The sequence below is a fragment of the Amblyomma americanum genome, chromosome 1 (assembly GCF_052857255.1).
Source record: "Amblyomma americanum isolate KBUSLIRL-KWMA chromosome 1, ASM5285725v1, whole genome shotgun sequence".
In the NCBI taxonomy this organism is placed as follows: domain Eukaryota; kingdom Metazoa; phylum Arthropoda; class Arachnida; order Ixodida; family Ixodidae; genus Amblyomma; species Amblyomma americanum.
In genome coordinates, this window is record NC_135497.1 from 441410980 (window position 1) to 441436353 (window position 25374).

The 25374-nt window shown below is 46.1% G+C and overlaps 1 protein-coding gene across 1 annotated transcript; it reads right to left on the minus strand.

Moving 5' to 3' along the window:
* Positions 1-9900: 9900 nt before the first annotated feature.
* On the minus strand, positions 9901-24114 carry LOC144125401 (uncharacterized). The gene is made up of 3 exons (XM_077658757.1): positions 23867-24114; positions 21450-23794; positions 9901-10103 (listed from the first exon to the last, which is right to left on the minus strand). The coding sequence occupies exons 1-3, from the start codon at positions 24112-24114 to the stop codon at positions 9901-9903; spliced, it is 2796 nt and encodes a 931-aa protein (XP_077514883.1).
* Between the last annotated feature and the right edge of the window lie 1260 nt (positions 24115-25374).

A 25374-nucleotide genomic window follows, 5' to 3' on the forward strand; every position in this document is an offset into this window, starting at 1 on the left:
CACAAGCGCCAGGGCCAAGTTAATTCAGATATATGTTTCGTTAACATGCAAGGTGGAAAGAATAGACTAAAATGGGAGGAAATAGAAGAACATTTAAGGCGGCAGGAATTAATGGTATATGCTTTAGTGGAAACGCATCTTAGAGACATGAAGCAACCACCCTGTAACCCAGACTACGCATGGGAATATTGCAATAGAACAGAGGGCAGCAGAAAGAAAGGTGGAATTGGAGCATTCATTCATAAAAGTAAGAATTTTCAAAAGATTAAATTTGGATGCAAGGAAAATATATGGCTAAAAGAAAAAGTGGCAGGGGAGCAAACACTCCCTCCTTTGTATACCTGTGAACAGGAGCTAATGCCAAAGAGGAAAACTGAAAAATGTTAGAAAGTACTCCAAGCGACATTTATGAGCTAAGAGGGCAAGGCGAGACAATTATATTAGGCGACATGAACGCACAAATGGAAGACTTGGTTGGGTACACAGATTCGAAAGGAAGCATGCTGCAGGACATATGTGACAGGCATGATGTAGTTGTATGCAACAGTACCGAGAAGTGTGAAGGGCTCATACCATAATAGGCAGGGAGTCTGCGCTCGACGATAGATTATGCACTAATGTCACAGAGGATGTATAATAGATTAGGGGTAATGAGCATAGATGAACATGGTTCCAGAAGTCTAGGTAGTGACCACAAGCGTATCTAGTTGAGTTTCAGAAGAGAAACCAATGTCGGACTGAAGTGAGATGAACAATGAGAGGGGAATTTTTACTCAGAAAATCAATTAGAAGCAGCAGCCAAACAAATTGAGAAAGAAATTTTTTAGGGTAGTGAAACAGACTGGACTTAATTTCTAACTCAATTAGTGGAGCTATATCTAGCTAAGGTGCGAGTAAAGCTAAAAAGAAAAAGACACAAACCCGAGTTGGTGGGATGACGAGGTAAAGAGTGCGATACAGAAACGTCAGGAAGCGTCCAGGGCACAGAGATATTCCAAGAGGGGGGAACCAGAAGTTGAAGTGGACAGAAAATGGGATAACTTCATTAAGTGTAGAAGGGAAGCATTCTATTTGATTAATGTGAAAATTAGAATAAAGGGTGCCCAATGGATGTCAAAAGTCAATAAAAGGATAGAAAAGCAGCTCATTCATGAAGCATCTAAATGCATTGAGTAATAAGACTAGGCTAGAACAAAGGTTTATTAATACAGAACAGGGTATTCGACTAAAAGGGGATGAAGCGATAAAACACATTGGAACAAGGATGACAGAAAAACTTTAAGAAAGAAATGTTGCACATAATTTATCGAAGGGGGATAGACCGGTTACTGCAATAGCTTCACTTGAGCAAAGAGAGTGAGCAAGGGCAGACAAGAAGGTTCCTAGTGGCACATCAACAGGACCAGGTGGTATTCCGATTATGTTAATAAATAAGCTAGGACCAAAATCCAGGCAAACTTTATTACAGGTAGTGAATAACATGATAATGAATGGGATAGTCCCCGATGAATAGCGATTAAGTAGAATGAACATGATATATAAGGGAAAGGGGGACAAAGCTCATGTAACTACCGTCCCATAACAGTGACATCTGTGGTTTACAGGGTGGTGATGCAGATTATTAAGGACAGATTGCAGGCTTGGGTGGAGAACGAGGGGTGCTAGGGGAGGTACAAAATGGGTTCCGGAAACAAAGGAGGTTGGAGGGAAATCTGTTTTCATTGACGTAGTGTATAGAGATTGCTGAAAAGGAACATAGGCCCCTATTGCTAGCATTTCTGGATATTAAGGAAGCCTATGACAACGTTTTTCAAGAGTATCTGTGGAACATAATGGGCACATTGGATGTGGAAGATATATATAAAGGTACCAGAGTGCTATAAAATGGAAAAATAATGTATCGGAGCCTGTAGAGATACAGCAGGGGCTTAGGCAAGGATGTCCTCTGTCTCCTTTGTTGTTCACGTTGTACCTGCAAGGGTTGGAGACCAAGCTAGAGAGGAGCGGACTAGGCTTCAACCTTTCTTTTTTTCAAGCAAGGAGAATGGATTGAACAGTCATTACCGGGACTAATATACACCGATCATATAGTTCTAATGGATGACGACAAGGAAGATATACAGAAGTTGATAGACATATGTGGTACAGAGGGAGAAAGATTAGGTTTCAAGTTTTTATGAAAAAATCTGTAGTCATAATATTTATTGATGAGGTCGGCGAGCATAGAATACAGGAGTTCACGCTAGAAGTAGTGGATGAGTACAAGTATCTGTGGGTGTGGATTAATAACGGTGCTGAGTATCTGAAAGAGCATAAAAACTATGTCATGATTAAAGCTAGTAGGAATGCAGCAGTCATAAAAAATGGGGCACTGTGGAATTACAATTGGTATGGAGAGGTAAGAAGGATTTGGAAAGGGGTGATGGTTCCTTGCCTGACTTTCGGTAAGCGGTCCTGTGCGTGAGACCAGATGTTCAAGCAAGGTTAGAAATTAAACAACGTGGTGTAGGGAGCCTGGCTTTGGGAGCTCATGGCAATACACCGAATCAGGGAGTACAGGGTGATATGGGATGGGCTTCGTTCGAGAGCAGAGAAGCTAGCAGTAAGACAGCATTTGTGGAGCAATTTAGAAAAAGGGGGAAAAGCAGTGGGCTAGGAAAGTTTTCAGATACCTCCTGTGTATAAGGAATGTTGATACGAAATGAAGAAAGCGAACTAGAAGTTGACAAATAAATATGTGGACAGCAGCAGGGGGCAAACCAGCAATTATGGGTTACGAAAACGGTCAAAGAATAGGGAGAACGCTGTGGAAAACAGGGATGCTGAAGAAATCAGCACTGGGAACATATAGAAGTTTGAAGCATGAAATTGCCAAAGAAAATATCTATGATAATTGTAGGGGAAGCTCTTTGTTGTTTGAGGCCAGGACGGGAGTTTTGAGGACTAAGACATATTGAGTCAGGTACCACGATATAGACACGTTGTGCGTTGCGTGAGGATAGCAACAGGAAGCGGCTGAACACTTGATACTTTTCTGTAAAGGGCTTCACCCTACAGTGAAAAGCAGCGGGGCTGATTTATCCAAGGCATTGCGGTTTAAGGACAGTGAAGAGAAAGTAGATTTTAAGCGCGTAGAAGTAACCAAGCGAAAGTTATCTGATTGGTAGCAAAAATCAAGAGAAGAGTAAAATTTCACAAGTCATGGCTAGGTGGCTTGAGCCACCGCCGATTTAAAGGGTTCTGCCGTATCCATCCATCCACCCATCCATCCACCCATCCACCCATCCATCTACCCACCCACCATCCATCCATCCACCCATCCACCCTTCCACCCAAGCACAAACCCACCCATCACATCCATCCGTCCACCCGTCCACCCGTTCCACCCGTCCATCCGTCCATCCGTCCATCCATCCATCAAGCAGCAGCCAGCCAGCGTGGGAATGACTTCTGAAAGGTGAAGTGCTCAGTGACATCTTTAAGTACTTCCGAGCTAAACGAACATGGAACGCCAACCAGCAAGAAACACACAATCCAAAATGATCGGCGGTCGCGGGAAAGGCCCTGCTTGAAGTCGGCTGCTGTCGTCGGCTGCTGCTAGGACCGAGAGTAATAGCTATCCACGACAGCTACAAGTGTGAGGAGGTTCGCACCAGAATTAACATTTTTTAGCAGAACTAAATAAATACAATTTATAACTTTGACAGTGCGCACACGATTTTTTGCGTCGCTTGTTTCTGCTGCGCTATGCTGTCCAGAGTACACATTCGGATCGAGAACGAATGCAACTGAGTTTCGTGAACTCATTCAATAGCGAATGTCACTCGAACCTAATGACATTAAATGTTCCCGTGTAGCAGCAGATTAATGGCATTAGGTGCGAATGCCATTCGATCCGAATGACAATAAATTTGCTAGTGTGACAGGGGTATAAGTTGTAAAGCGCGGGCTCTGACAACGCGGGATGTTTCCACCGTAGTGCCGCGTTTTGCTTTGAAGCGGTTGGCCGTTTTCTACATTTGTCGATCGCCACGATAGCTGACGACTGAACAGTTGGGAGTCTTTGGAACGGCATTCACGACGTTGGTCCAGGATCGCCGCGGGGTCCACGTGAAATGTTAAGCGGCTACTTAGGTGTTTTGCATGGTTTGTTAGTAATGCAAGTAATGTTTTCATGTTGGCAGTATGGCTTCCGCGTAATACTAAGCATAGTAGTCATGCTATACCGTAGTATTCCTGTCGGGAATGTAAATTTTATAGCGAGTGTAAATACGCCTGACGCGTGTAAAAGTTTCGCTAGTGTCGACAAGAGCAGTGTGGAACGAGTGAAGCATAAGCTTGCTTTAAATATTTGTGGCTTTACCTTGCATACTTGCGTTTCAGAAAAAGGAAGAGGCCAAAGCCTCAGTACCTTTTCTGCGTGGTAGCATTCACACAAGAAAAGAACTCAGACGATGCAGTGCCAACTAACTGGATGACAAAGTCAAGAGAAAGGTGCTTGTGGCCACCTCAAGCCACTACCCAGTCTGCCATTGAGCAGATAGCAAAGAAGAGGCTACAGCCTCTTCTGGACTGGCAGCGATGCCCTTGTAGGGCGTTGGGATATGCAGGTAAGAAAAGGGATGAACTTTCGAGAAACTCAAAACATTCTTTTTCAGTTTTTATTTTCTGCCGTAGTCGTTGAGTTGAAGAAAAAGTTAAATTACGGACTTGAATAAGAGTTGGAGACGTCGAAGAGCAGTAGTCACCTGCTTGAAGTGTAAACACGGGCAAACACATGCACATCATGATTACATGAGCGTAACCAGGAGTGGTTCTGCATTTATCACACTGCAGCTAACAACGAACAGCAAGCTCTAAAACAGGCAGCCAGGCGTTTGTCGTGCAAGTGCAACAGGACGCGTAGCATACACTCGAAGCTTGCATACTCAATACCAGTAGCTTCCTTTCAAGCAGCAGGTCTCAAATCAGTTCTCAGGGTTCTCACATCAAAGATATACCTGCCACAATGAAAGGAGCAGTTAGAAGGACACTGAGGGTAAAATCGAGCAGATGTGCGAGAATTGAATACCCAGGGCATATCTGAAAAGTGGTGCCCCCACTTGCACTACCAAATCGTGTCAACTTCATTTCTTTGCTACAACTCATAGTGGATTAGGGATGCTAACGTATCCAAGTCACATAGTCAAAATTGCTAGGAAAATTATTGTGGGATCAATTGTTTGAGAAAACACGGATAGGACTGATTCAGTCTCGCTGTGTCCTGAAGAAAAAAAATGTACTTGGTTACTGGGTACATAAGGCATGCCTTTAGCCTGAGCCTTCAGATTGCTTAGACCTGTCCTAAATATGAATGTGCTGGATCTGTACGATGTAATTTTCAGCACAGCTGAAACTAAAATCTGAAAAAACAAGATGCCTAGGTGTTACTTTTTAAGTAATCAAGATTATTGTTTTGAGCCTTGGCAATTCAACCCTTTTATTATTGTTAAGCTGGAACATGAATTTCTTGCTTTTACGTAATCAGTTTTTGGCTGTTTGTTCATGACAATAAAAATATGTGACGAAAATTGGATTGGAATAAGTTGATATTCACATCATGATGTCTCATATATGACAAAAATATGCCACTAAATTGGGCTGGATTAAGTTCATATCTACATCATGATGTCTTGGCTAAGTAATTAGAAAGCAAGACTGAAGTGAAGTTCAGATGCAGTTCGAAAATGGCACTGTAACCCGTGAGATTATAATAATGTAAGTTAGCTGGTTAATTCCTTTATAGGGGTTTTCAGTCATAGCAAAAGAGAGAGTAGTCGAGGTATCAAAGCTGTCTGTGTTCATTTGCACTATTTTCTTTGCATGTACCCATTGCAGATTGCCTGTTACCAAACTTTCTGCTATTTTAGGATCAGGAAACACCTTTTTTATTCATCACAAACCACAGGCTAGGTCTCAGAAGGATCACCCACAGTGCCTTATACCCAATTGTTACTTCTTTCGTCCCTTTTGATTGAAATTTTAATAATGCAACAAGTCACCTACTGGGAATGTATTCTTAATGGAGTTGTAGGCATGGAGAATACTTTGCAGAGAGAGAGAGAGAGAGAGTCTGCAGTTTTCAAAACTTGTTTGTTTCTTGCCTGAATCCTGAACTGACAAGATCTGGTTTCTGTAAGTCACGAGTTTCTGTGAGGCAAGCTGTGTTGAAACCAGCAGAGTTTGGTATTAGTTTTAGTGTGCCACAACTGTTACTATAAGCCCACGCCTTGATGTTTTGCCATGCCTAATTTTGCTGTCTTGTTTCTCCTACAACCTAGTCTCAAATGCAAGAGCCCGGAAAAAATAGCACTTGCCGAACAGTGCAGACTCCAGTGGCGAGGATCGTGTTTTCACCAAGAATGGGTATGTCTTTTTTTTAAGTTTTCTGCATTTGTCAAACTTTGCTTGAGTGCAGACTGTATGTGCATATAGATAATGCAATGTAGTTGTATACAACCCAAGAAAAAAGCAGCAGATGCCCTTTAAAGGACGCCCCTTCAGCCATTGGTGTCTTGCGATTATCGTGATGTTGCGGTTAATGCGAGTAAGCCATGGTGAACCTGCTTTCAGTGGAGAATGCCTGAGGAACCTATGATTTTCTTATGCAACGTTATTGTTCAAGTCTCTGAAGGGAACCGCAGTTTATGATGGGTAGCGAGGTGCTCGAAGTGGTAAGGGAATACGTCTACTTAGGACAGGTAGAGACCGCAGAGCCGGATCATGAAATAGAAATAACGAAGGATCAGATTGGGATGGAGTGCATTTGGCACATACTCTGAGATCTTGAATGGCAAGTTACCAGTATCACTTAAGAGGAAAACGCATGACCGCTCTATCTTACCGGTACTCGCGTATGGGTCAGAAATTGGAGGGTAACGAAAAGGGTTCAGCTTAAATTGAGATCAACGCCGAGAGCTATGAACAGAAATCATAGGTGTAACGTTAAGAGACATGAAACGAACAGAGTGGGTCAGTGCACAAACACGTGTTACCCATAAAATAGAGAGCAATGGAACGGAAATGATAGGTGTGACGTTAAGAGACAGCAAGCATGCAGATTGGGTCAGCGAACAAGCGTGCGTTTCTTATAATATAGTTGAACTCGAGTAGAAATTGGCAATGTGAAGGCAAGGGTAACGGACTGAATTCCTTGAGAAGGGAAGTGTAGGAGAGGGCAGCAGAAAAATAGGTGGCTGGATGAGATTAGAAATTTTGCGGGGATTATGTGGATGCATCTGGCACAAGGCCGGGTTAATTGGAGGGATATGGGAAGTTTTTTTTGCTGAAGTGGGTGTAGTCAGGTTGATGATGATGAACCTTCTTCATCTGCCATACCCTGTGGTGTCAAGCTAGCAGGTCTAAGGGGATTGTCAACGACATAATGAGAATCTGCTAATACCACTGGCTGCAGGGAAGTCCTTTGAGGGGCAAAAGCTGCTTTGTTGCTTGAGTTTTATCCAACTATAGTATCATATTGCTTCCTGTGTACAACCTCTCAGTCTGTATGTTACAGGTTTAGTGCAGTGGCATCACAATAGAGGGCTGAGAGGTGCATGGTGCAAGGAGACACAGCTGCGCCGCATGAGCGGGGGGAGGGGGGGGCAGTGTTCGTGGTGGTGACACTGCGCTTGTCGAATGGTCTTATTAACTATATGAGCTCGTTGTTTCAAATCCGAGACTCTCATTTTTCTATTTCATTCGATATCGAGACACCACAGAGCAGCAGGTAATGGCGTTTAAATTACCCAGCCCATACATAAATCATGCAGATTTTGTTTCACACTCATCTCTTTCACTACACCTGCAAATATTCTTGAGGATAATTCCTGTCACTGGCATGAAGATATGGGGCAGTGGGTTCAAGTTGGAAACTTGAAAACCATTTGAAGTCTACTATGGTTACATGTCTAGGTTCCCATGCCTTGCAGTATTATCTGTTAGCGCACAGACAAAAAGTATTTACGTTTAAAGGACTATAAACACCTAATTTTTTGTCTTCTTTTTATTGATGCACAAAACTTTACTATACACGGATCACCATGTGGTATTTGCCTACAGCGGCTGTATAACTTATAATCTAAATTCAGCTCGCCTGTTTCGGTTTGGGTTTCAAAGCTGAGCGATAGCTTTTGCGTCTAGGGCACGTGACAGATGAAAAAGCAGCAATATTTTCACGAAGTGCTGACTGCTGTCCGGGGAGCAGAACGACAGCGAAACTGGCGTCTGAACAAAACTCTTTAATTGGGCTGACTTGCGCCCACAATGGACTGGATCACTTGGCGGCGGCGTAGCAACACGCGTCCTCGGCGGTCGTCGAACAGAATGCCCACCGTCGTTGGCGTGCTCAATTCAAAGCCGATAGCAAAATTTCGATTTACTAAAGTGTGCAAAGTTATAGAACATTCTGGAACAACATAGAATCAGCTCGGCCTGGATGCGATCAATCGAGATAAATCTGGTCCTGTCTTGCATCACGAAGAAAGCGATAAAGCGGGTGGCAGCAGCTTTGAAGAATGAACAATCACTGCAAAGATTCGCCACAATATTATCGCTGCTTCGCCGTTTTGATTCACTAAAACGCTAAAGCCAGTCTGCCTCAAAAACAGGAATTGCAAAGTGTGAAGAAGCAGGGATTATATCGCAGTTTTTTATCTGCCACATGACCTATATTTGGACATCATAGCCATCGCTGAACTGTTCGCATCGAAACCGAAACAGGCGAGAGCAAGAAAAAATTAGGTTATAAACTATTAAGCGGTCATAGGAAAATACGACATGGGGATCCATGTATTGTTAGTTTGTTAGTTGTGTGCCCGAATATATAAAAACATTTAGGAGAAAATTAAACTTGCTGCTTATCTAGCCTTCTTCACATTAGAGCGCTAATTCCATTTCACCTCATGGTTTCCGTTGCAACAGAGATTTCTTGCTGCTGCAGGAGGAAACCTGTTACTGCTTCCTTGACTACATTATCATCAGGCAATTGTAGCCTGTGCAGAGATTTCTTCAGGTTACGTAAGAAAAAGTAACCACCGGGACACAGGCCTGCACAGCAGGTTCAGTGATTGCGCTTTATAGTCATAATCCCAGATAGTGCATATGAAAGACTTGTGATTTAGGGCATTGTTGTGAAAGAGCAGCAAATTTTCCGACAACTTCCCACAATTTCGCTTTAACTGCCCGCACAATTCCTAGCTTTATTTATGAAGCGTAGGTGTAACCTGTTATTTCTTTGTGTGGCGTTATCTTTACTAAAAAAGACACCTCCTACTTTCTGGATTGCTGTTTGCATTGTATTTCCAGCTGAGAATGCCGCATGAAATTTCTTGGAGTTGATGATCCTTTTTTCTTTCATAGCATGAACACTTGTTTTGGCTGTGGATCATGGTGGTTGACTCACGTTTCATCTCCCATAACAATGCGAGATTGGATGTCTACTGGATGTTTTGTAAGGTCTAGTGGATGGTGCATTATGAACGTTTAGGAGTGTTCCTTTCATAGATTTCATTTGTATTCTTTTCTTTTGAAAACAATTCACTTGCAAAATGGGGTATCCTTTCCACCTAGCCCACACTTTAATGCACCTGCTGTCCCGTCACTTCCAATATTTTATTAGACTGAGCCGCTAATCTGTTTATTTCTAGGCTTGTCTCAATCTGCACAAAAAGAGCTGAACTTTGTAATGCGGACAGAAGGTAATTAAGTATATTCTTACGGAGCACCCCTTCTATATGTAAAAAGTGACATTCTGAAAGTGTTTGTTTTAATAATAAATGTTTGCACGTTGCAATTATTTATGTAATTTAGCTTCTTTCCGCTAGCTGTGTAAATTGCCTCGACTGGTTGATTATGTTTCGGTCATTCCTGCCCATATAATGCCTCTGCCACACGGGCACCGCAAGGGCCTATGATAATCAGGTCATTATATCCAAAGGCGTAAGGAGTGCAGATGCGTGGCACAAATGTTGCACGTTTGCCGTTAAGGACCTTGGAGGGGAAGGCGACCGTCCGAGACATTTGGAGCCCAAAGATGCGGCCTTCGAGAACCTGCGATCGCAGTGCTACCCAACATCAAAAAGTAAAAGCAATGAAGAAAAGATAGATGCAGCCAACGATGTTTGAAAACGTATTTAGAAATACGAATGGTGTCTCTGGGTTTGTATTTTTTATGTGTGTTTATATTTTATGCCCAGCTTTCAAAACAGTAAAAAGGTAAAAGTGTTGCAGTTACACAGAGAGCCCCTGGTGGCCATGACAATATACAAACCTGATGCTGCTGATGATATTAGCGGCTGCAGTTCTTTTAAGGAAGCTATTAAAATAAAAAAAATGTCTGAGCTTGACAAGTAAACAGAATTCTCTTCAATTTGAAAACACTCTCTTCAGCCGCCTCAAGCACAAAAGCGGGTGCTAAGCCTCAACGACTGTCTCGCCTTTGGGCTGCACAATGTAGCTGCGTTGCTGTTCCTTTGAACTTTCAGTCGTTTAGTGAAAAGAGGTGCCTTTGCTGGAAAAGCCTTCGAGGAATGCCATGTGACAGTGTTATAAGTTCAGTTTTCTGTATGTCACAGTGGGCCCTACACTTATCACAACTTAAGTTAGCCTTGATTGTTCATGTCAACCGGTACATGCATTTACACTTGCTCGGGCAGTTTTCGCATCGGTTGGTTGTTGGTTTCTTTCTAGTAATGCGTGCTGATGTGAAGTCAGTTTTTCAGCACAGTTTCGAATTGTCCTAGAAAGGTTGCCATTTTATCTCTCTCTAGCTATTCCTACGGCATTGCTGCAACTTTTTTAAATACTGAACAATATTTCCTATTGCTAATCTTTTATTTACTTACTCTTGGCTCTGCTGAGTCTCACTGTCAATTGCCTCCTCCTTCCATGTCAAAAACACATGCTTAATTATTAACGATCCTTTGTTCCAAAACACGTTTCATATGCTGGCTTTCCTGCTTCTTGTAATATCCACAGGCAGATATTATGGTATCCATATTGTAGGCTTTCTTGTGATTGTGTACAGAAATATCTGCCCCTGTTATGCAGCAAGCTTCAAACTAATGTGATGCACGAGTTTGTTAGGAGTGAGCGGTGGGGCGCAAGCTAGTTGATGGGTACTGCTGGCCCTAATGACACCGCTGTTTGCATATGGGTGATATGCACTAGCGTGCAGCAGCAGCACTGCAGTATGACATCACTGCCTGCCATTTTTGCAGTGCACATAGCATACAAAAACTTCTGCTTCGCAAGCATGCATTCTTCATGTGCTGTATTCCAATTACTGCTTGGAATCCACGATCACTGAAGATTTGGCATGTGGTTGCCGCGCACGACAGCCGCCAGAAACTATGTCATAAATGAATTCCACTTAAGATGGGCAGCTGCGCTGGCTAGCGCTGCTCTAGCGGAAGTCAAGAAACAGGCCCAGCAGCGTTGTAGGCTGAGTCCCATCTCTATACCAGAATTTAAGTAGTTAATGAGAGCAGCGCCTCTGTGAAACTGGAGAGCCGGACTTCGGAGGTCTTATTATCACCCCATGGGAGAAGTCGTTTTCTACACAAAGGTGGTCATAGATGTTATACTGGCTGCTCATAAGGAGGCACAAAACTGAGATAAGTGTCCTTTTTGCATTGTGCACCGTGAGTATGTGGCAGCTGACGCTTGATAGTCCGGCTGTGCTTTATCCACGTTGCCTCTTTTCCATGTTGGCTTCTGTCACAACAGTGCACTGTGCAGATATTAGTGGCCGAGCTCAAGTAGGAAAGTTGCTGTGCCACGTGGTGATCTACCATTATTGCCCTGATGCAAGCACAGATTTTCGATCATCCATGATGAAAAAAATAACACTGCCTGGGTGACCACGACTCCAACAAAATATGGAGCGCATGTCCTAAGAACTTATTTCAAGGTCCAACAGAGAATGAGGTCACGTGTCATTTTATATAACCTTTAAGGAAACATTGATGGCCGTCAGGCACTTATTCTGGATATGCCTTGTCCAGGAAGTTTGCATCTAACCCTCAGATTAAAATCTAAAGAAGCGCCATATCTAGGTCCCATGTAGTAGAGCTGAGAATTCAGGGTTCTGTGCAGATTAACTATCCCCAGTTATGGAACACACACTGCCAACTCGCCAAAGCCATCTGGCCGGGCCTTCATCCCTGCGAATGTGCGTGAACTGCATGTGGCTTTCCAGTTTTATGGAAGCACCGTTGTCACTGACCGCTTTGCGAGCTTTGACTCTAGAATAGAGACGAACCGTTTCTCGACCTCGACTGTAGCAGTGCTGACCAGATCAGGTGCCCACTATAAGGGATGTTTCTATATGGCGCATTTTCATGCCGCTGTAGCACATGGAGACTACCTGTGACTGAGTCTCTCGATCATACAGTCGGATTCCAAGCGGCCACACGAAGCCGACATGTGGCCCATAAAACATCTTATTTCTGCCGACCCTAGCATATGTACTTTCAATCTTCTCAATATTCGATGCGAGTTAAAAGAGCCATCGCTGAAATTGCTGCTTGTTCTATGGTGCCCAGTATGCATGGTCTTCTTGGCGCAGGTAAGGTGCATGTGGTACCTGGCTTCGGATTAGCAAAGGCACAAAATGGCAAACAAATTTAGGTCATTGTATGAATGGCGAGCACAGAGCCCCACCTCCTCATGAAAGCATTCCTCAGTGCGAGAACACTGTAGTGACCATGCAACATGCATTGTTCACTTATATGGTTCAACAACTGTCAGCATAACTTTTTTCTTCTAATATTTGCAATATAATTGAATCCCTGAATGCATAATATAGCATTATCACTGACATTATCACTGGCATTATCGCTGAGGCATTATTTGCATAGTTGTGAATATACAAAGAACATTATTGACATTCATGTACTTTTCTTACTTTGACTCATTTCGTTATTTTCTTATTTTACATTAAAATAAAAGTGATTTGTTTTTATTATGTGCCTTAGCAGATGCAGTTTTCTGCATTATTTTATAGCATCTCCCATTTTACCTCATTCAGATATTTTGCTGGTAGTTCGTTCACAAGCAGCATCAAGTGCACAGTGCAATCAGTGACTCAATTAAGGACGAATGAAGCATTGCAGGTTGCTAAAGCCATGAGTAATGTATTCTTATGGCTTACTACATGTTTTCTTCATGCTGTATGGTTCAGTATTATAGCTCGCATACTTAAACCATGATTTATCCCACTGCAGTGGGTGACTACTGACCAGACGACCTGGGTTTGATACAAGCCGTGCCGGCCGCGTTTCAGTAGTGTGTACTATGCGATGTCATTGCTCGTTAAAGAACCACACATGGTCAAAATTAATAAGAGCCCTTCACCAGAACGGCGTCCCTTATAACTTCAGTTGCTTCAGGACATTGAACCCCATAAACCGAGCCAAGTCTGTATTTGAGTAAAATGAGTCGGGCAATAATCTGATTGCCATTTCATATTTATGTTCCAGATGCACAGCTCCAGATGTTCACATTTAATGGTAGGTACATTTATTGCTGTCAAGTGAATTTGACGTTTGTATTTTCGCCATTATTTCTGCCCACCTTTGAAGGTGAAGGCATAAAAGGGCCGTGATACCGTCATTCTTCATATAACAGTTATATAATTCAGTAACTAATACAAAACCCTATTACTCACTTTTCAAAATTTTAGCTGCTTACATGCACTCTATATTCCAAAAATGCGATCAAAATTGATACTGGGAAAAGCCTCCTACCGGCAGCAACCGCCATATTAAATGCTTCTGTAACATCATAAGGGCACACACGGACCAACATCGTCTGCAATCATCGCTGCAATGCGCACAGCAAGGTCTTTTGTTTCCTGTACTTTCGCCGCGATCGAAGTAGCGATCATCCGTCATATATGAGCGACTGTTGCCGCAAAAGTTGTAACAGTATAATGCAGTTTTTCTTCAGTATACGTAGGGCCCAGTGACACTAGGCCGATGCGGCGCCGATTGACAGTCGGTGGACTGGTTGATATACAGATGCCATCACTGACGTGAAGGTCTGTCACGCTATACTTACGACGATGCCAGCACGACCAATGACCGCATATCGTATTCGTGTAAAGAATGAGCTTAGTGGGAACCAGAAGAGAGCGGATGCTAGTTGGTATGACATTACTTGAACTTATAATTTTAAAACCTTATTGGACCTCATTCTAGCCACCGTGACATACACAACGTGTGTACACCAGCGAAGATGTGCTTTCAATCGGTGTCTGCACACAAAACCCAGCGGCGAGACAAGCGACATCGGCAAAACACCACGCGACAATGCCGCTCGTCGTTTGCCGCCTATGCTTGGGCATGTGCAGCCGAGCGAAAGCTTCATGCTGGTAAGGCAACGGTCTGGGAAACTTCGCTTGTGTCTACCTTATGTGCATTGAAAAAAGCGAAACGAGCGGCTGCGTTTCATATCTTCGCACTTTGATGGTAATCAGCGGTGAACTTTTTCCAGATTCTTAAATACCTGTCAGCGGCAAACACCCGGCCGCTTTTGTTACAAGGTATAGCGAGTCCGCATGATTCGTGTACGCAATTTTGGTTTTTTTGCGGAGAGCGAACTGACTAGTTTTAGTAAATGCAAATAGCCATCGAGCGTAGCTTTGTCTAAGTTTGCATTTATTTATGTATTCTGTAAAAATGTTTGGTCTAATAAACTTTGACTTTGAAAAAAGCCACGACTGCTTACATCGCAGGACGTGCATACAATAAGGGAGAAGTGCCGATGTGAACTGGGCTGCAGAGCATAAGCTTAGGGCAGTCGACCTGAGCTGTGAACGGTGAATTTGACTGGGGACATTGAATGAAGCAGATACAAGTAGCGGGAAGCGCCGGTCCTACGCGAACCATTTCTCAAGCAGGTGATGACATCATTGTCTCTTATTGCAATGCTATCGTAGTGTGTAAACAAGTTAAACTAACATTTATGTGCAAGAGCAGATAATATTTAAGATATGAAGAGCCCACCTTGCGTGTTATGTGAAGGAAACGAGCAGTACTGTTTGTGCACAGCAATGTAAACAACCTCAGCGCGGGACTGCATCTGTCGTAATCGTCGCATTCCGAGGGGAATTTGCATGCACGCAGTCAATGTTAAATGATGTACTATTTATCTTGAAGCACTCATTTAGACGGTGGCGACTATTCATCGGTGCAGGCAGTGAAACATTAGAGTTGCTTTGCTTTGCCAGCAGCTTGGTTCTGCAGTGTGCCTGGGAGCAGCTACGTGATGCGGCTCTTCAATTTATTTCTTTTCTTTTCCCAGGTTACTTCATGTCTCCAGCTTGGCGCCTTGTATACTTCGGAAGCGCGGGAATGCAGCGACTCGCCAACAAATTTTGACAGCTTTCACGGTGAAGACTTTGACCACCACTGGCAACCCTGCTGGATCGCTTCCTCGTGGATCAAGGCATCCGGATCGACTATGTCATCAACACTCTTCGTCGATAAGAACTGCTGGCGTGTCCCGGAACTGTTCAGTGGGCGTTGGAGCAGCTATGTGATGCGGCTCTTCAATTTCGTCCGTTTCTTTTCTCAGGTTATTTTATGTCTCCAGCTTGGCGCCTTGTATACTTCGGAAGCACGGGAATGCAGCGACTCGCCAACAAAATTCGTCAGCTTTCACGGTGAAGACTGACCACCACTGGCAATCCTGCTGGATCGCTTCCTCGTGGATCAAGGCATCCGGATCGGCTATGTCATCAACACTCGTCGCCGATAAGAACTGCTGGCGTGTTCCGGAAATGTTCAGTGGGCGTGGGAGCAGCTGCGTGGTGCGGATCTTTTATTTCATCCGTTTCTTTGCCCAGGTCAGTCATGGCACTTGTCATTACGCGAGTAAATCGGACGATGCCTGCTTGTTGCTGTTCCCACGCCCAGGAATATTTTTGTCTTTGCTATGTGAGTGCGTTGTTTTTGTTAAAGAGCTGTTTCTGCTGTTCGGTGATGTGGAAGAAAACCCAGGACCGCGATGCAATACCCGTTTCCACGATGCAGGAGATGACGATGCACAGCGGAAGCAGCTAAGTGGTATGTTTGGGCTGCTACAGGATATGAATATTCGAGCCGCCAAAATGAAGACCAAAGTCTATGTAATTAGTACTGTCAATGAAATCAAAACAATTCAGGAGGCAATTTAGAATCGTTTGTGATATTGATAGTAGGCGAACTGTGGTCGAAGGCAAAACCGCTACCAGTGAATCTTTGCAGGAGTGCCAACGATTACGATGTATTGCTGATAGCCTAGCTAGTGAAAATTCGAAATTGAGGGCTAATCAGGCGGAACTCGAATACAGGCAGCGCCGTGATAATCTTCTGTTTTATGGCCTTTCTGACGCTAATTTTGAGGCCTGGCATGATACTGAAAAAAAAACTTGCGAATCTACTTTCCTCAACCTTGAATTTGCCACCGTCGGAGCTATCGATGGAACGGGCTCATAGACTAGGAGCGTTTTCTGAAGATAAAACCAGGCCAGTTATTGCGAAGTTCTCATCTTTTAAAACAAGGCAAGGATTTTTCTTCTGAAGTTTTAAACAATGACATTAGTGTAGGTGAAGATTATTCTTCAAACAGCGCTATATTAAGCTTTACATGAACGGCAGGTGTTACTGGTACGATCAGCCTAACGACAGCGTTTCTGAAGTTAGCGGTGTTAACGCATCGTTAATCGCCCGCAGATTAACGATGCGTGAGCGGTAGTGGGCACCCGTCACTGTCCAATCGCTCATTATCGTTTCTTTATACTAATATTAGAAGTGTTCTGCCTAAACGTGATGAGCTTTGTGCGACTATCGACGCATGTGATGCCGACATCGTTTGCCTTATTGAAACGTGGTTTTCAGCTAATGTTGATAGCTCGGAAATATTCCATTGCCGCAAGCATTTTACCACTTATCGGTACGACAGGGGTGACAGAAACGGTGGTGGTATTTTGTTAGCTGTTGCTGACACAATTTTTCTTCTCCTGTTCATGTTGTTACCGGATTAGAACTTCTTTGGGTTGAACTGCGCACGCGCGTGAAAAAAATTGATTTTGGGCGTTTGCTATCGCCCTCCCTCGTACAGTGCCACTTTCTTTGAAGAACTTCTTGATGCTATTTGCGAGATTAACGTTCGCTTTCCAAATTTTCCTATTCTTTTAGTTGGTGACTTCAACTTTCCAACTATTATTTGGTCCAATGTATTTCTTATGCCGGCCCTTTTTCCACTGAGTGCGATGGTTTTGTCGTTACATCTTCATCGTCCTACCTGTTAGACCTTGTTCGTACCACGTAGCTTGATCTTGTTACTCCAATATCTTGTTTGCCGGGCTTAAGGGATCATTGTATGCTTCGTTTTACATTGAACGTCGTGTCACAACGCCAAAATAACGATTCTAAATACATCCGTGACTACAAAAATGACAATCTTGAGGCCAGAAATCGTGAACTTGCTGTTTTTATCGATGTGTACTTACCGTCTTATCACGAGCGTCCAATCGAAATTAACCAGAACCTTTTTAAGCAGAAAATTGCGTACCTGACAGATTCTTATGCGCCCCTGAGAAAAGTATTAACTAAAAAATGTTCGCCCTGGTTTAGTTCTTCACTAAAAAGGCTATCAAAAACAAATGTCTGTTTCGTTCCGCCACGCTGTCCAAGTCTGTGCCCCGGTGTCGTATGAATATAAGTCAGCCCTAAAACTAGCTAAAGAGTCATTTTTAGTGATACTCTTCAGTCGATGCTATTAAATAATCCCAAACTATTTTTGAGCGTTGTTCAGAAAACTGATCCATCTACAATCAATCCTAAACCTTTAGACGATCAAGTAATTCCCAGTGAAATGTGTGCTGATGTCCTTAATGATGTCTTTACAGCTTCTTTTACTAACGATTTAATTACTGCAATGCCTCTTTACCCACTCCACGACTTCTTGTCTATGAACCCCATTATAATGGATTCTGTTGGCATCGAAAAAATAATTGACGAACTGAAGACGTCATTATCATTCCGAGTGGATAGCATAAACTCGAAAATTTTGAAAAATTCCAAAGTTTACCGTGCTATTCTTCTTGCTTAACTCTTTCAACAATCTCTCGTGTCTGACTGTATTCCTAGCGACTGGAAGGTGGGGAAGGTGGTTCCCCTGCACATGGATGGTGTCAAACATTCTCCTAATAATCATCGGCCCATTTCACTTCTTAGCATCTCTTGTGAGATCATGGAACATGTCATCTGTCACCTTGCTAATTTTCTGGAGTCATTCTTTTTTCAGTCATTGCCAACACGGGTTTCGTAAATTATTCTCATGCGAGACGCTACTTCTATACATTACACAGGATATTCATTTCATTCTTGACAGGGATTCCATAGCTGACTGTATATTCTTCGATTTCTCAAAAGCCTTTGACAAAGTCTCTCACCAATTACTACTACTCGAATTAAATAATCTCAATCTCAACCCTAACATCATCTCGTGGCTTCAGTCTTTCCTCACTAATCGTTCTCAATACGTGGCAGCTAATAAATCACACTCTCGTTCCTTTCCAATGGGATCAGGCGTTCCCCAGGGTTCTGTCCTAGGGCCCCTACTTTTTCTCATTTATATTAATGACTTGCCTAACAACACTGCTTCTTCCGTATGTCTTTTCGACAACATTTGCGTTATTTACCGTGAAATTAACAGTGACTGTGGCACTTCTCTCCTTCAATCTGATATTAACCAAGTTTCAGAATGGTGCAAATTATGGCACTTGGAACTTAACATTAATAAGTGTAAACATTTGCGTGTTTCTCGGCGTTACACTGGAATAGCCACTTACGACATCAATATTATCCCTCTTGAAACTGTCTTCGTATAGGTGAATTGGTGTGCACATAACTTCTAATCTTTCTTGTAATCTGCACGTGGAATTTATTACTAACAATGCTAACCGCATGTTGGGGTACCTGCGCAGAAACTTCTCCCTTTCTTCTGCTTCAATAAAATTGCTCCTTTATAAAACACTTGTTCGGCCTAAATTGGAATATGCAGCATCTATCTGGTGTCCTGACCTGTCATCATTAGCTACTGAAATCGAACCTGTTCAAAACCGTGCGTCACGTTTCATACTTTACAATTATCACCGTATATCCAATGTTACTGCTATGAATACTACTTCATCATTGCCACCTCTTTCCCTCCGCAGAAATATTTCGCGCTTATGCCTATTTCATAAGATCTATTACTACAATCCCGTCCTTAAGAGCCGGCTACTAACTACCCCTACATATGTTTCAGGCCGCATTGACCATCTTCGCAAAGTATGTGTTCCGTCATGCCATACTCAACATGCTTTTTCTTTTGTCCCCGAAACTGCTGACTGTTGTAACCGCCTTCCCAGGCACGTTGTCGATATTTCTAATCCAAGTTCTTTTAAGACTGCCCTATGTAATCTTTATTTGTAGATTTTAGACAGTTTTATTTTTCGTTCATTTTCGTTGTCTTTTTGCTGTCTGCCGGAAATGTTTTTTAATAATAATAATAATTGGTTTTTGGGGAAAGGAAATGGCGCAGTATCTTTCTCACATATCGTTGGACACCTGAACCGCGCTGTAAGGGAAGGAATAAAGGAGGGAGTGAAAGAAGAAAGGAATAGGTGCCGTAGTGGAGGGCTCCGGAATAATTTCGACCACCTGGGGATATTTAACGGGCACTGACATCGCACAGCACGCAGGCGCCTTAGCGTTTTTCCTTAATAAAAGCGCAGCCGCCGTGGTCGGGTTCGAAGCCGGTTCTCTTTTTGGGGAATTGGGAATTGCTGTTTTTTCCCCTTTGCCTTCTCTTGCCTTGTTTTGTGTTATGTTTTGTTCATTTTTGCCGCGTTTTTGTTTCTTCTATTTTGTTTTTGTGCTGCACTGTATCTGACCCAATTTATGTCCTTCCCACTCCCCTCCTAAATGCCTGTCGAGCGCTGAGGGTATTAGAATAAATAAATAAATTGTCGAAAGAAATGTATGTTCGACTGACGCATGCATGCAGCGGGGAAGCTGTCGCATTCGGCACTTTTCTCTGCTGCTTTCATGCCACAATCTTACTGCAGTGCCACCTTGTTGTTATTGAAGTTCATTACAAAGCCAACAAATAGCGGTCAAGAACTTCGTAGCTTGCGGGAGAATTCCACCACCATGCCCTTCATGGTGTACATTGGCGAAGGCATTCACGGCACGTGCTGTTTTTCACATACGAAGCACTTGATTGCTCAAAAGAGACCACTCATAACGTACGAATAACAGGCTTCTGAGTGCAAATAATAAAGCAGGGGCCCATATTTGTTTGTTCAATAATCTGAAAACTGGCGCCACAAGCAAGTCTGCTTTCTCAAAGACCACTAAGCTCACATACTATGTCTTCGTGAAAGAAAACTCGGGAAATGTGTTTTATTTCTTTCAGCTAAAAAAAAAGGCCGCCACCGTCTGGAAGACATTGCAGTAACGAGCATTAGCTGTTTGGTTTACTAGATGAAGAAAGCGAAGAACGCGCCGCTCGTTTTGGGAAACGGAATGTAATACAATTTGAAACGGGGTGGATTGCCACCATGCTCGGCTACGCGTGCACGCAAGCCGCCTAGCGGAATGATCGCTGCTTAGCTACATCTATCAGAGGAATTTACGATGCACTTCTAACCATTGTCGATTTGCACCCCCTCAACATACGTCCCAAACAGAATTTGCTTCGTTTGGGGTTCAAGGTGGGCCTAGAATTCGGCTTGCGGTGCGATATGGTAATGCTTCCATTAGTAATTGCATGTATACAATGTTTAGCTATTATTTAATTGTGGTTTTATATTTCTACCTACCTACCTACCAAATTCGGCATACCACTGTCCCCGGTTGGGTAGTAGTAGTAGTAAGTGGATGAAAGGGGAAGAGGAAAGGAAAATGCGCGGGCCTGTGACTGGTGTTAAAGCACCACCACCACTGCCGGCGTGCAGATAGAGAGAAGGATAGGTAGGGTTTCAGAGGAAGAAGGAAAAAGGGAAAAAAGGGGGGAGTATACAGATGCGGGAGACGCCGTCAACAGTCAGTCAGCTGCCTTGGGCTAGCAATAGCCGTCCAGACCCGTCTCCTCCAGGAAGGCGAGGAGAGACCGGAACGCCTTGGAAGCGTTGGGGCCGGTGGGGAAGAGGAGGGCACTGGCCGAGTTTGATGGAAGGCTCAGGTCCCTGTAGCAGGCAGCCAGCTTTGCCTGGTGGGTGGCCAAGGCAGGGCAATCGAGGAGGAGGTGGTCGATGGTCTCCTCCGAATGGCCACAGCGGGAGCAGTCCGCCGTGAGGGCCAAACCCTTGCGGTGGAGCCTAGCCCCGGTCCAGGAGCATCCGATGCGGAGCCGGAGCAGGAGGGACCTCTGACGTCTTGTGATCCCCTTGTCTGGCAGGCGTTGTGGGGGTTTCCCTTGGGCAACCCTGGGGTCGGGGTGCTCCATTAGGAGCTGCCGCTCCGCGATGCCTCTGGCCACATCCAGGGGCACCACAGCAGTAGAGCAGGGGGTACGGTGTCCATGCGCAGCCTTGGCCAGGGCATCTGCCTCCTCATTCCCTGGGACTCCAACGTGGCTGGGGATCCAGGCCAGGGAGATAGAGCAGCCATGGGAACAGATGCTGTCCAGTCTGGCTGCCAGCTTGCGCACGATGGGCAGCCGGCTCCGTGGCTCTTGCAGAAGCTGAAGGGCCACCCTGGAGTCGCTCAGAATGGCCACAGTCTGCAGCGCGGGGTGGGACTCCAGGATGTCGGCAGCCAGGTGGAGGGCCGCCAGCTCTGCTGTGGTCGAGCTGGCCACGAACGGAAGCCTGGCCTGCCGGCTTTCTCCCAACGAAGGAGCGGTGCAAGCAGCTGCGGCAGACGGGCAAGCACCCATGAGGACCGACCCGTCCGTGTAGAGCTGTGTGCAGCCGGCCAGGTCCTCCTCCAGGGTCGCTGCTGCTTCCTGCCGGAGGCCAACTGCAGGGGTGAGGCGCTTCGGCCTGGTGCCCCGTGGTGGCATGAGCACCCGGAACTGATGGCCCAGGTCCGGTCGTGGAGGGGAAGGAAGGTGCTCCGGCTGCCCACCCACCAGCTGTTCGAACTCCTGGGCAACCTTCCCCATTCGAGAATGAGGGTGGCCGAGGAGGCGCTCCAGGAGAAGACGCCCGTCCGGGGCGAGGTGGAGACGCTCAGCATGGCGGAGCGCAGTCCGCTGGGCCTGCAGCATCATGGGCCACACGCCAGCCTCTGCAAGTGTGGCCGAGATATGGGAGCCACGGGGAAGTCCCAGACAGAGACGGACTGCAGCCCTCTGAGATCGCTCGATGGCCAGCTGCTGTTGTATGGTCATCTGGACCAGAGGGAGGGCGTACAGGAACTGGGCCCCTGCCATGGCCTGGAAGAACCGGAGCCCCATTTGTGGGGTGATACCGTTTCCCCCAGCCAGGAGACTCCGGATGGCGCCACGGACCCTGGTTGCCTGTCGGCAGAATGCCTTGACGGCTGGGCGCCAGGTGAGGTGGCGGTCGATCAGGAGGCCCAGGTAGCGGCAGGAATGCCGCCATGGGAGCTCCCGTCCTGCGACGCTGAGGTAGGTCTTCCCTGGGCGTGCTCCTGGCCGGATGTTGAGCAGCATGGCCTCAGACTTGGTGGGGGAGAGCTGCAGACCAACCCGTTCCAGGTAGGAGCCGACCCTGGTGATGGCCCGCTGTACGTTCTTGATGACCTGATCCCTCTGGCGCCGTGGTCCGCGACACCATAGGGCAATGTCGTCCGCGTAGATAGCAATGCGGACGGGTAGTTTCAGGCCATCTGGGAGGCAGGTGGGCAGCTGGGCCATCACCAAGTTGAACAGCATGGGGCTCAGCACGCTGCCCTGGGGAACCCCTCTGGTGAGGGCCTGGGGAGTGCTGGTAGCGCCTCCAGCTCGAACACAGCTTGTGCGGTCCCGAAGGAAGCCCTGGATGTAGCCACGAAGGTTGCCGGTGACGCCAAGGCAGTTCACGGCCTCGAGGATCGCCTCATGGTAGACATTGTCAAATGCCCCCTTCACATCTAGGAGTGTGAGGCAGACGACGTGGTGGGAGTGCCGTGCATCCTCGAGGCTGGACACGATGTCGGCTATGGCGTCAGCAGTACAGCGGTGCCTCCGGAACCCAGACTGCTGCTCGGGCAGGAAGCGTGTGGCCGCAGCGATCCACTCCAGCCTCCCCAAGGCCATGGACTCCATGAGCTTCCCTGGGTCCGAGGTCAAGGACACCGGCCTGTAGGACAGCAGGTCAGCAGGTGGCTTGCCCGCCTTGAGGACCGGGACCACCAGGGCTGTGCGCCAGGCCTCAGGCAGGCGGCCTGTGGACCAGACCTCGTTGTACGTCTGGAGCAGGCTCGTCTGCATGGCGTCGTCCAGGTTCCGCAGCATCTGGTACGTGACGCCATCTGGTCCAGGGGCACTGCGGCGCTTGGAGTGCAGCAGGGCAGAAGAGAGCTCCCCTTTCGTGAGGGCCCTGGAGCAGACGGCCGTGATGTCCACCGCATGGCTGCAGGCTGGCTGGACGCAGTGGCGCCTTGGGTGGAGTCCTGCTGGAGGAGGCTCCCGGGGAAGGAGGGCCTCTGCCAGTTTGTCCGCCAGCTGCTGGTAGGTGAGTCCCCCTGCCACTGCGATGGCCAGGTAGGGGGCCCTCTGGATGGAAGGCTCCAGCAGCGAACGGAACAGACGCCACGCCCTGGCACTCCCCCTGGCGGCCACCAGGGAAGCACAGATGCCCTCCCACGACTATCTGCGACGTCGGTTGTGAGACCGGCGGCACTTTGCATCGAGCCGGTTGTGGAGGGTCCAGTGCTCGGGTCGATCTGTGCGGAGAGCCCTCCGCTCTGCCTGGCGCCGTTGTGCCCGCAGCTGGAGGAGGAGTAGGTCCGGGATGGGCTGACCTGAGGGGACCTCGCAGCAGATCGTGGCAGCCTCCGCACACCTGGCAACATGCGTCAGGATGTCGTCCTGCAGGGAGAAGCTGCGAAGGAGGTCCCGGAACTTGTCCCAGTGGATCACCTTGTACATTCGACAGTCCGCTCTCTTGCCCCGTTGTTGTCGGAGTATATATAGCAGAACGCGTGTATACATGTATAGCGGCCCCGTAATGGGACGGCAGCAGAGGACACGGGGCAGGTCAGCAGCATGCAGCAGCTGACACGGGGCAGGTATGCTCTTGTGATGTCAACAATCAATGGTTTCCAGGCCAGCAATCATTTCGCAATACAGTTAAAACGCGATCTAAAGAAAACCGGATTCTATGAAGTTGAAATTTTACGAACAAGCAAATTTTTATTCCCCGGCAAATATTCGCAGGGTTCAATGTTCTCGGGAATCCGTAGTAAAGAAACAATCAATAAACCCTATTTAACAATCCTTTCCAGAAGAAATGACTAAAAAGAGCAAAATCTCACTTTTGCGCACAGTATCTCTCAGCTTGTAAGCAGCATGCCAGCGGTAACGTCTAGGTACCCAAGTAATGACCTGTTTTTGTTTTGACAGGACAGTAAGCTGTGCCCCTGTATAGAGCAATGGATTCAGTAATTGGCGGCACTTTGCACCTGGGACAAGGTAGATGTACAGTACTCACGGATTGAAATAGGACATTCGGAGCGCTAGCCTTGCAGTGCCACGCAGGCATGTGGTAAACCACAGGCCGGCTCATTCGCTACTGGAAGGAACAATTCTGCTTTGTAGATGTTCTCCCTCTCGCGCCATACCACAATGCACCACCTTGGTTCCATGAGCGTCTACGGGCGGCGCTCCATGAAGCGACGGCCACGCGCTCCGAATGTCCTATTTCAATCCGTGAGTACTGTACACTGGTAGCGAAGGCTCCATAGACGCCCATTGGTCCAAAAAATGGCGGCTCGTGGGCACTCCAGCGCCCCCTAGATTTTGGAGGGCAAACTACACAAACGTGACGTAGAATGACGTCACGCATACGTATGCTTTTGGCGCGAATTATAAAGCGGTCTTTCTGTACAATCCGCGTTTTCGAGCCCGTACCTCACGAAGGTTGCTGCCTTTCAGCGCGCCCCAACCTTTGCCAGTCAAATGTGCTCGAGTTCCTGCTAGTTATGGCCTTGTTAATGTGCAATTGGGAACGCAATGAAAGTGACTGGTAAAGGAGGGGCAGCATAGAAAGGCAGCAACACTTCCAGACACTGGCGAAGCATGCATGATTCGTAGTGCAAATACTGGTGCTAGTACTTTTGAGAGCTTTTGAGTACAGCAAGGTATGATGCAAGGAATGATGCACAAAGCACTGGCTCAAGTGCACAGTTC

Bases quoted from the DNA above. Each gene is read 5' to 3' on its own strand.
- LOC144125401 (XM_077658757.1), bottom strand. From the start codon at position 24,114: ATGTACAAGGTGATCCACTGGGACAAGTTCCGGGACCTCCTTCGCAGC. The intron at 23,795-23,866 runs GTGCCGCCGGTC...GGTGGCCGCCAG, and splicing joins CACAACCGGCTCGATGCAAA to GGGGAGTGCCAGGGCGTGGC. The intron at 10,104-21,449 runs GTCAGAGGTCCC...GATGTTGGGTAG, and splicing joins AGACAAGGGGATCACAAGAC to CACTGCGATCGCAGGTTCTC.